Here is an 11,026-nt window from a genome sequence, read left to right as displayed (position 1 = left end):
TAGCCTCCTCTATACGGTGTCCAAAAGGACTGCCAGATGCTCTTGATCCGAAGTAAAAGGATTAGGGCAGACTGAAAATGAGGGACTTTGAAGGAAATGCAGGAATCCAGCCCTTGGCTTCAGCCGGGGGAGGTGATGTCACCGCTTCTGCTCAGAGGGGACGGGGGTGGGGCTGGAGAGAGAGAGAGAGAGAGAGAGAGAGAGAGAGAGAGAGAGAGAGAGAGAGCCCGCGCCGCTCCTACAGCTGCCAAGAGAGCGTTCCGAGCCCACGTCAGGGGAGGTGTCGAGATAAATAGGGTGCCGAAATGGCCGTGGCTGGCTGCGCTGGGAGCTGTGGGGTCCAGGACTGGAGCAGCCTGAGCGAGTTTGTGTCCTGGAGACTGAGCGCTGGCTCTGCTGGTGCTTTTTTAGCTGGACGGCTGAGATTCGCAGCCAGACCCCAGGGCCGCCTGTTGCTGCTGACTGGAGTTTGGGGAGAAAAACTCTTCAGTAACCCGAAGGATTTCCTCCTCGGAGAAGCAACAACGAAAGACTAGCAGGAAGAAAAGGGCACTTTCTGCCTATCTGGATCGCAGCGCAGGAGGGCAGTGCCATGCTCCTCTCCATCCTCGTGGCGTTGTGCCTGTGGCTGCGCCTGGCACTGGGCGTGCGCGGCGCGCCCTGCGAGGCGGTGCGCATCCCCATGTGTAGGCACATGCCCTGGAACATCACGCGGATGCCCAACCACCTGCACCACAGCACGCAGGAGAATGCCATCCTGGCCATCGAGCAATACGAGGAGCTGGTGGATGTGAACTGCAGCGCCGTGCTGCGCTTCTTCCTCTGTGCCATGTATGCGCCCATCTGCACCCTGGAGTTCCTGCATGACCCTATCAAGCCGTGCAAGTCCGTGTGCCAGCGCGCGCGCGACGACTGTGAACCCCTCATGAAGATGTATAACCACAGCTGGCCGGAGAGCCTGGCTTGCGACGAGTTACCAGTCTATGACCGTGGGGTGTGCATCTCGCCAGAGGCCATAGTCACCGACCTCCCGGATGGTGAGGCACTGGGAAAGATGGAGGGAGGCCAGAAAGTGCCTGGGGCGTCACCGCCACTTGAGAACTAGGCGGACCACATCTACAGCTGCCAGTGGGTGTTCATACCACCCTCCCTTGCAGCACCAGCCTCACTTCCCAGGCTTGGAAGAAGTGGGAAGGAATGGCAGAAGACTTTACTTAACAAGACTGGCAAGAACATCTGGCGCTCCATGAAGGGAGGGCGAGGGGAAGATTTTGCTTACAAGGGAAACGTTGGCAATGTTTTTATTTACAGTAATAGCAGAAATAATAATAGTAGCAAACAGATACTTCTGAGAGTGTGAGTCAGTGTTAAACACAGTGCCTGTAGCTAGTTTAATGCTTTTACAAGTCTCACTGGGCATTTGGTGCTACTTTTTAAAAGTTTTTTTCTGAAAGAGCAATAATGGTCATTACACCCCACCAGGAGAAGGGTTTGTAATGTAGGCTGTTCCTTGCCAAATACTGACCTTTGTTTCATATTAAAGATGCTACCTAGTGTGGCATCAATTTAGTTAATCCCTTTTTAGCTTCTTTTCTCAATTTGCTGCTTGCTTGCTGCTTTTCTTTCTGTTTTTATGTTTTATTTTTGGAAGGAGAAGGTCTAAATTCACTTCTTAAAAGGAAACCTAAGAATAACTTTGCCTTCTTGTATCCAGGCTTCCCCTAAGCTAGGTTACACCACATTAAAAGAGATGATGGTGTCACTTTAGAGTCACCTCTGAAGTTATACTTTAGTGGATTGCTCTGAACACAAAGGAGGTGTGGTTAAGTGGAGGGGTAAATTAAGAGTCCTCTCTAACTCAGAGTTTTAGAGAAAACCCTTGTATTGTTTGCATTTTATAAATGATAGTGATGCTTGGTTTTGGTTGTGCAACTCTGCACTGTTGCTACACTGCAAAATGTGAGGTGAGGATTTGAAAATATTCTGATTATTTTGATTAAAGTGTTAGCTTGGAAAATAAATGTCTTACTATCACTTTCAGAGGAAGTGAACTCATTTTTTTTCCCTGGTTGGTTACATAGGTGTTCATTCACATCTATTTGTGCTTGGATAGGCAAAGTCTCACCTGAGAGACTTCTTACCCAAGCCTGGGGATGTCATTAGTGAGAAGTAGCTGACACCTGCCATTTTTATTACTAGTCATAATCTTTTGCGCTACTGTATTAGTTTATCTTTTCAAATCCTCTCGTATTCCAGTAGGGGGAACACACTCAGTCACTGACCACCTTTCATGGCCCTGTTTATGTTTCAGACGTGAAGTGGATAGACCTCACACCAGACATGATGGTGCAGGAACGACCCCTTGATGTGGACTGTAAACGCCTAAGCCCTGGTAAGTTCTTTCCCCATTGACTCCCTCTCCTTCTCAGGGTGATTTCTGTGTCCCTTCTCCAACTTTTTAAAAGTTCTCTTTTTTGCCTTTTTTAGATCGGTGCAAGTGCAAAAAGGTGAAGCCAACTTTGGCAACATATCTGAGCAAAAACTACAGCTATGGTAAGTCATCTGCTAAAGCCAGTTACTTGAGACTTGGCAAACTACAAAATTGAAAAGGCCCGATCTGCTAGTCACAAAGTAAAAAGAGGCTTGATGATTTTTCTAGATGATTATGTCAGATCTGGACAGCAAGATAATTGTTGTAAAACTTCTTTCCTTTCTGGGTAGATCAAAACAAACAAAATAAATTGCCAAGGTAAGAACATTGTTTAAATCATACATTGATCTTGGTGAGAAATGCTGCTCAGCAAATGACCTGTTCCCTTATTTTCTTCCTAAGATTTTATTGCTACAGGAAGGATGGAGATGTGGTCCATGGATTTGACTGAGGCCCAGAAAATTGAGGTCCAGAGGCAAGAGAATTAAGACTAGCCCATTTATCTTTTTACTTATAGTTGCAAATATTTAAAATCTTAAAAAAATTGTGGAGAAATATGTTGTTGAATATTATTAGATGAAACTCTATGACTACAGCATTGAAATACTTTAAATGCCCTCCTTTTTTTTATTTGAAAGTACCATTCAGCAGTCTCTTCAAAGAAAAAAAAAAGTCAGTCATGATATTTTAAGTGTTTCAAGTAACTAATTCTACTAGCATAATTGGAAAGTAAATTTAACTGAGAACATTTTTTCAAAATGCCTACTTGGGCTATTTTATACTTTATTGCATATCTTAAGTTATTTTTACTGAAGTAACAGGAAACTAAGGAAAGATATTCAAGTTACTCTCTAATTTAGTTTTCATATTTGAAATTTAAATTTTATATCAAGCTTAGATTATATAGCATTCACAAAGGTAGGAAAATCATGACTGTTTAGAAAGCTGAAAAAATAATCAGAACTTTAGATATCAGATTTGAGAATCATACATAACCAACATGGATAATTCAACATTCATACAAGCAATAACAATAATACATTATTTTTTTTTCCAGTAGACTTTTTTCTTGAAACCTGTTGTGTGTAGATATTGTCTTACTCTGACCTACTTAGTCCCTCATCTGCCAAAATCCAGGTGCTAATCAGTTTCTCTGCCAAGCTGTTCTCTGGGGTGTCACAGCCTTGGAACCACCTTGATGATGGAACATTTTCTTTTCAACTACTTTTGGCTCCATCTAAGCCAGCTTTCTAGGATGGAATCCAAGAATGACCCATATTAGTTTGATTACAACTCCATAGGAGGCAGTGATAATAGTAAGGAGCCAAAGAAGTCAGAATTTAAAATTTGACCAAAGACAGTGACATTAGCAGCCATCTGTAATAACAGTTCTATCTCTGCTCACCCTGGGTCTTACTTTGTCGATCTGTGAAATTAAAGGATTTAGAACAACAGTCCTCAGAGATTCCTTGCAGTTGTTATGACTCTAATAAATTCTCTCTGTAAAACAGAAGAAATTAAAGCATTAGATGGGTGATGGAAGGAATACAGACTTTAAAAGTGACTTCGGAGCCTGAGAATGTATGATACTCACTTCAAATCATCACAGGGGAATAAAAACACATAAATATGTTTCTGTGAATTTTTTTGCTGACCTAAGGCAGAACCCAAACTAAAGACTGCCTTGGGCTTGCTTTTCCATCTGGCAGCATGATTCAGAACTTTGTAGACAATGTTGACAGCATGGGATGCCTTGCATTTAGCATATGGGCTTTTGCCTGCATCAGGGCTGCTTGGACATGACCATAATTATAGGAGTGATTATTTAAGAGAGGCTCAGGAGTTGGCATGAAGGCACCATCCCTAGTTTTAACCCAAGGCTTCAATGACTCTTTTTCAATTTTTAAATTGTAGTTATTCATGCCAAAATAAAAGCCGTGCAGAGGAGTGGCTGCAATGAAGTAACAACAGTGGTGGACGTAAAAGAGATCTTCAAGTCCTTGTCACCCATCCCTCGAACACAAGTCCCACTCATTACAAATTCCTCCTGCCAGTGTCCACACATCCTGCCCCACCAAGATGTTCTTATCATGTGTTACGAGTGGCGCTCAAGGTAAGCTCAACAGCTGAAGAATATGCACACTGCGCACAGACATATGAAATGCCCTTAGCAGTCATGGCTTTAAAAACAACAACAGGAAAGCACTAGTAGTTCTTCTTGAAAAAGTAGTTTTGAACAGAAGAAGGGGTTTATTACCCCATTTCATTTCTTTCTTGGCTATATATATATTTATTTGTGTGTGTGTCAATTAAATCCTTAGAGAATGAAAGAAAGTAGAAATGCATTTAAATAAAATCTTGGAAAATCAATTTCAGAATTCATTAAGTGATTTCAAAATCATATAAGCAATTTAATTACTTTGGGGAAGAACAGTTCTTCTCTAAACCATTCAATCTTAGCATGAAAAATACTGATTTTGGTTTATTTAATAACTTAAATTCAACTCTGGGACTATGACTTCATAATTTTTTTATGTATACTTCACAATATTTGTTTTATAGAATATTGAATATATATGCACAGATTTTAAAAGGACTCTTTTTTGTATGGATACTAGGGATTTAATCTAGGGGTAATTTGCCACTGAGCTACATCCTCAGTCCTTTTTTAGTTTTATTTTGAGACAAGGTCTCACTAAGTTGCTTAGGGCCTTGCTAAATTGATCAGGCTGGCCTCGAACTTGTGATCCTCCTGTCTCAGCCTCCTGACTTTCTGGGATTACACACATGCTCCCATGTTCCACTGAACCCAAGTTTTTAAGGTGACTTCTGAATCTAGGAATACGTGATTGCCAACTCAAGTCATCACAAGGCAAAGTATAAATAAATAAAGATGTTACATACATACCCATGCACATTCTAGCTGGGCATATCTGGCTCCTCGCATCCCTTCACTGGTCATTTTTTAAAAATATATTGGTACCTTCCCTATAATATAAAATCAAATTCTACAGCCCAGTTTCCAGGATATCCCATAACATCCTGCAAATACTTTCTAGCAAAATCACTCATTTGTATATAACAAGCAATCCCTTTGATTCTCTACCATCCATGATTCTGTTTCTTCTTGGTATAGCCCAAGACTACATTCCTCCAAACAGGAAATAAACATTTCCTTCAAAACTGAGTTCACTTGAATGATTTCTCATTCCGTATTCTATCAATACCAGTGTATCTCCTCATACACTGCCTTACATCCTTGGCTTTCAGGCTGTCCTTCCACTTACATGTTGTCTCTGATAGGAAGCCAGCTGTGTTTCTGGGTTTGTGTCTGTTTGCACCTACTATTGCTAGATGCTAGTCATTAAATTCTATTTGAACAGACGAAGGGGTCTATTACCCCATTTCATTCCAAATTTTTTGGATGGTTGGGATGTATGTCTTCACAAATGGTATTCATGATCATTTGGAAAAAGAATCTGGTAAAGGGATGTAAAGGGGATTTTGGAACTAAAAGTGATGAGGAGATCTGTCTTAAAAACTTACACAACTAGTATAAAGCTACACTTGTTGAAACCATGTGGTTGCTAGAGTAGATGGATAGATAAATTTAAAAAAAAAATCTCAAGAGATTTCAAGGCATAAAATAACTTTTTATTATGAAAGAAATGTGGTAAATTGGTAGGAAACGAATGTTATTTAGTAAATGTTGCAAATAAGCTTATTTGCAAAATTAGTGTTTTTCACTTTATACTGTACTATAGATTTCAAATAGATTCAATTGATAAATATTTCACAAACTTAATCAAAGATGATGAAATTAGGTGATTAAATATGTGAGATCTGAAAGGCAAGGACTTTGTAAACAAAAAAGTAATATAAGAAATTGCAGGGAAAAATATCAATGCACATAATGGACTACATAACACTGTATACTCAAAATAACAAAAATAGACTGGTAAAAGTTGAGAAAAATTCTTGAGGAGGATATGACAAGTTTTGTGACCTTGCTTTATAAAAAGTTCACACAACATTTAAAATGTTGAGGACACAGTATAGAAATATGCATACATAAATCCATGCAGCCAAGACCTTGAAGAAATGCAAATAGTAAATAAAGTTTGGGGTGGGATGTTTTATCTCCCATGTGGAAGCTAGAGAGAAAAAGAGAATTAAAAAGAGGGCTCATGAAAATAGAAGAGAGAACAATAGAATACAGGAAGAGGATGGAAGGGGTGGGAGGAGGGGAGGAAAAGGAAAAGTACTAAGGAGTGAAACTGAGAAAATTATGTTAATTGCATGGTCATATGTCACAGTGAATCAACTGTCATGTATAATTATAATGCATTGCTAAAAAATACCTTTTTTTAAAAAATAGTTTTTCCTAGCTGTCAGTGGATCTTTATTTTATTTATATGTGATGCTGAGAATCAAACCCAGTGCCTCACACATGCTAGGCAAGTGCTCTACCACTGAGCCATAACTCCAGCAAATGCATTTTTACCTAATTCTTAATGTTAGTGAGTTGGATGGAAGTAAAACCATTTTGAAAACAGTTTGGTACTATGTATGTAAATCTTTAAAAAAAAAAATCAAAATCCTTTGACCTAGTTATTCTACTTTCAGAAATCTGTCTTAAGGAAATAATAATCCAGAGCACACTATTATATATAAGGATATTCAACACAACCCTGGTAATAATAGCTAAACAAAAGGAAGAATTCAATAGTAAAGAAATGGCTAAATGAATAACCATAGTTGTAATATTATATTATTTAAAATTAATCTTTGAATTTTCCTAATTATATCAGAAAATGAATATAATGATGAAAGGAAATATACAGTAGTTTGTGAAATACAATGTGCTCTAAAATACATATACATATACATATGTGTATATGTGTACATATATATTCTGTGTGTGTGTGTATTTGAAAAGAATGGATTATAGGGATAAGGTTATTGAAACTAATTTTAAATAACTTTCTGCATTTTTAAGCTTTTTACTTTTATAAAGTACTAAGATAAATTTCTTTCTTTCAGGATGATGCTTCTTGAAAATTGCTTAGTTGAAAAATGGAGAGATCAACTTAGTAAAAGATCCATAGTAAGTATAATTAGCAATACTCTGAATATGTATGCAAATGCATGTAACTAAAATCAATACAATTTGAGAATTCTTCACATTCTTTATGTCCAAGCTCGCATGGGAACTAGTAACAGTATCTGTCTTTTGAATAAGTAGTTAAGTATAGGTATTAATACTTGGAATTTTTATCAGAAGTCTGTCATTCAACTTCAGAGTTGGTTTTTGTATTCAATTATAATGTACTTTTATTTCTAAATTAAATTATTCTTTGGTTTTCTTATTGTATTACAATTTAATTATTTTATCAAATAAGATATTGAGTAGAGTTAATAATACCTACTGGGATTAAAACCAACATATAGAGATGCAAACATCTAATTCAAAAATTTATACCATCACTGTACTACACTATTTATACCATCACTAAGTAATTCAGTAAGACCCTGTCTCTAAATAATTATACATAGCAAAATCTTTCTCTTTTTAAAATAGAATTTGCAGGGAAATGGATGGCATTAGAGCAGATTATGCTAAGCGAAGCTAGCCAATCCTTAAAAAACAAATGCCAAATGTTCTTCTTTGATATAAAGAGAGTAACTAAGAACAGAACAGGAAGGATGAGCATGAGGAAAAGACTAACATTAAACAAAGACGAGAGGGGGGAGAGAAAGGGAGAGAGAAGGGAAAGCATATGGAAAAAGTAGGAGACCTTCAATGTTACACAATATTATAAGAGGTTGTGAGGGGAAAGGAGGAGGGAAAAAAGGGAGAGAATTAAACAACAGCAGAGGAGGTAGAGAGGGAAGATGGGAGGGGAGGGGAGGGGAGGGGGGATAATAGGGGATAGGAATGGTAGCAGAACACAACAGCCACTAATATGCCATTATGTAAAAATGTGAGTGTGTAACCAATGTGATTCTGCAATTTGTATTTGGGGAAAAAATGGGAATTCATAAATCGAGTCAAATGTATGAAAGATGATATATCATGAGCTTTGTAATGTTTTGAACAATCAATAAAAAAAAACACAGATAACCAAATTCATGATTTTAGTGGTAACACCATAGAGATACCAATAGTTCAGTTAAAGGAATAAGCATAGATTTTTTGCCTCAAGATGAGAAATCAGGTAATTGGTTTGAAACTTTCAAAGCATCCCCTCTCTTGAAGGTAAGCTTAGACATATTTAGGAGAATTCATGTTTTCCAATTCACAGAAGGGACTGTTCCTGCCCATATTCTTTTAATTTGAATGAATAAGAATTCTCAGGCAAGGCAAGAACATATATTAATTGACTTATGGAGAATGTAGTTACAACACAGTATCCCCTGCTCAGAACATATCTGAATAAGAGCATGCTCAGTGCTACTAGAAAGAAATTGCTCTGTTAGCAGAATTGGTTTCCTGATTTCCAAGACAACAGAAATCTAAAGACATCAATGGAAAAGGCAAGTTGGCCAAAGGACCTAATGTTGCTGAGAGAGAAAAAAAATAAAAGTTCAAGAATCACAGTTTGGGCGGCAAATATTCCAATATACTTCCCCATGTGAAAGCAACATGCAGTAATGAATTTGGTATTCTAGAACATACTAGAATTATGTCCTAGGAAAGTAGGAAGACTATTTTCCTTTTTCATTACATTTCTAGTGCCTGCTCAAATTTTTGCTGAATGAAATATACTCTAACAAGAAAGGAACAGGAAAATATGTATTATAATATAAAGCAGTGTCTATTCAAGTGGATTTTCAGTTGTCACTGTGTAGAAATGTTGCATTATAGGGCTGATGGTCAAAACATATGGGTGCAGGTCTGGGGCCCTGGAGACAGTGGGTGAACTTGAATCCTGGTTTAAGTATTTACCAACTATATGGCCTTCTGCAGATGGTCTCTGTGTGCTTATTTTCTGTTCATGACAGTGTTGCCCACCTTGTGAGTTTCAAAGAAATGAACACATGTTGACTTCTCCATATATGGACCACTTTCCAATTCACCTGGTATTTGACAACTGCCTAACACTTAAATCCAGTGGCTATTATAATTGTCATTGTCATGATATTATAGTGAAACTGTTGCACTGACAAAAAAAAAATTGCACTTGTAAATGCTAACATTAGTTTAACATCAAAAGAGATGTGATAGCGGGCATAGTGCAGTGGTGCATGCTTTTAATCCCAGCAGCTCGGGAGGCTGAGGCAGGAGGATCATGAGTTCAAAGCCAGGTTCAGCAAGAGTGAGGCGCTAAGCAACTCAGTGAAACCTTGTCTCTAAATAAAATACAAAATAGGGCTGGGATGTGGCTCAGTAGTTAAGCCACCCTGAGTTCAATCCCCTGTATCAAAAAAAAAAAAAGAGGTGTGATGTATTTCACAGTCATCTTTGCAAATTTTGCCTCCCAGCAGTGGGAAGAGAGGCTGCAGGAACAGCAGAGAACACTTCAGGATAAGAAGCGAACTGCTGGACGCACCAGTCGTAGTAATCCACCAAAACCAAAGGGAAAACCACCCGCTCCCAAACCAGCCAGCCCTAAGAAGAATATTAAAGCTAGAAGTGCCCAGAAGAAAACAAACCCCAAAAGAGTGTGAGCTGACTGCTGTCCTAAATGGAGACTTCCTTACTGATGAGGCCAGGCCTTGCCTGGGACAGCCTGTGTAAGGCCACGTGCCCTTGCCTTAACGACTCACTGCAGTGCTCTCCATAGACACATCTTGCAGCATTTTTTCTTAATGATAGGCTTCAATTTCTGTTTCTAAGGCACCACAAGCCATACTGCTAGGTTTGCCCTTTGGTATGGAAGGTGTAATAAATAAAGTTGGTTGAAAGCGTTTTGCGTTCAGAGTAGCCTGTGTGCATATTCTATGTGATTTCCATGTGGAGGAAATATGCTTTTGTTCTTAGAATCTGACCTAATATGAGTGTTGTAAAATTAATGCCGTATTTCAAACGAAGTGCTGACTTTTGGGCAAAATATTTGATTTCTGCTAAAATGTTAACAATATTTGAAAATGTGATGGAAAACACAATGCTTCTGAGGAAAGCAAGAGAAATGGATGTTTAAAAATATCTTTATGTGTTTAATGTCTGCACAAAGATTGTTGTGATGAAGGGCGATTTTTGAAATATCTAGAGAAGGAAGACACGGAAAATGGTAATGTGTATTTGTAAGACTTCCAGCTCTGTTTTTTAGGTAAAAGCTCTTTAAAAAATCTAAAATAATAACAAACAAATAAATAAAAAGGAGAGGCAGAGAGACAATGCCTGGATTCTTGTTTTCTGGTTACCTGCTGTGTTGAAGATGCTCTGATCTCAGAGTCATGATGCTTCTTGTCAGTACCCTCCAAGCAGCACCAGAAACAGTGAGTTGGTTTGTCCCATTATGATTTAGGTCCCAATGAGTGGGTCAACCCTCAAATATTTACACCCACCAGAGATACAATGCTCATCCCCCTTCCCCCAATACATCCATGGATCATGATTGCCAAACCAGGGAAAATGTTCTCCCTGCAATT

General features: G+C 38.5%; 1 protein-coding gene across 1 annotated transcript; it reads left to right on the top strand.

Moving 5' to 3' along the window:
- Nucleotides 1-330: 330 nt before the first annotated feature.
- On the top strand, nt 331-10,758 carry Sfrp4 (secreted frizzled related protein 4). Its single transcript, XM_076836241.1, has 6 exons — nt 331-1,037; nt 2,312-2,392; nt 2,488-2,553; nt 4,346-4,544; nt 7,475-7,538; nt 9,917-10,758. The coding sequence occupies exons 1-6, from the start codon at nt 593-595 to the stop codon at nt 10,100-10,102; spliced, it is 1,041 nt and encodes a 346-aa protein (XP_076692356.1). The 5' UTR covers nt 331-592; the 3' UTR covers nt 10,103-10,758.
- Nucleotides 10,759-11,026: the final 268 nt, after the last annotated feature.

This window comes from Callospermophilus lateralis, chromosome 1 (genome assembly GCF_048772815.1).
Source record: "Callospermophilus lateralis isolate mCalLat2 chromosome 1, mCalLat2.hap1, whole genome shotgun sequence".
Classification (NCBI taxonomy): Eukaryota; Metazoa; Chordata; class Mammalia; order Rodentia; family Sciuridae; genus Callospermophilus; species Callospermophilus lateralis.
Note: the sequence above shows the minus strand (reverse complement) of the source record. Positions and strands in the feature narration are given on the sequence as shown.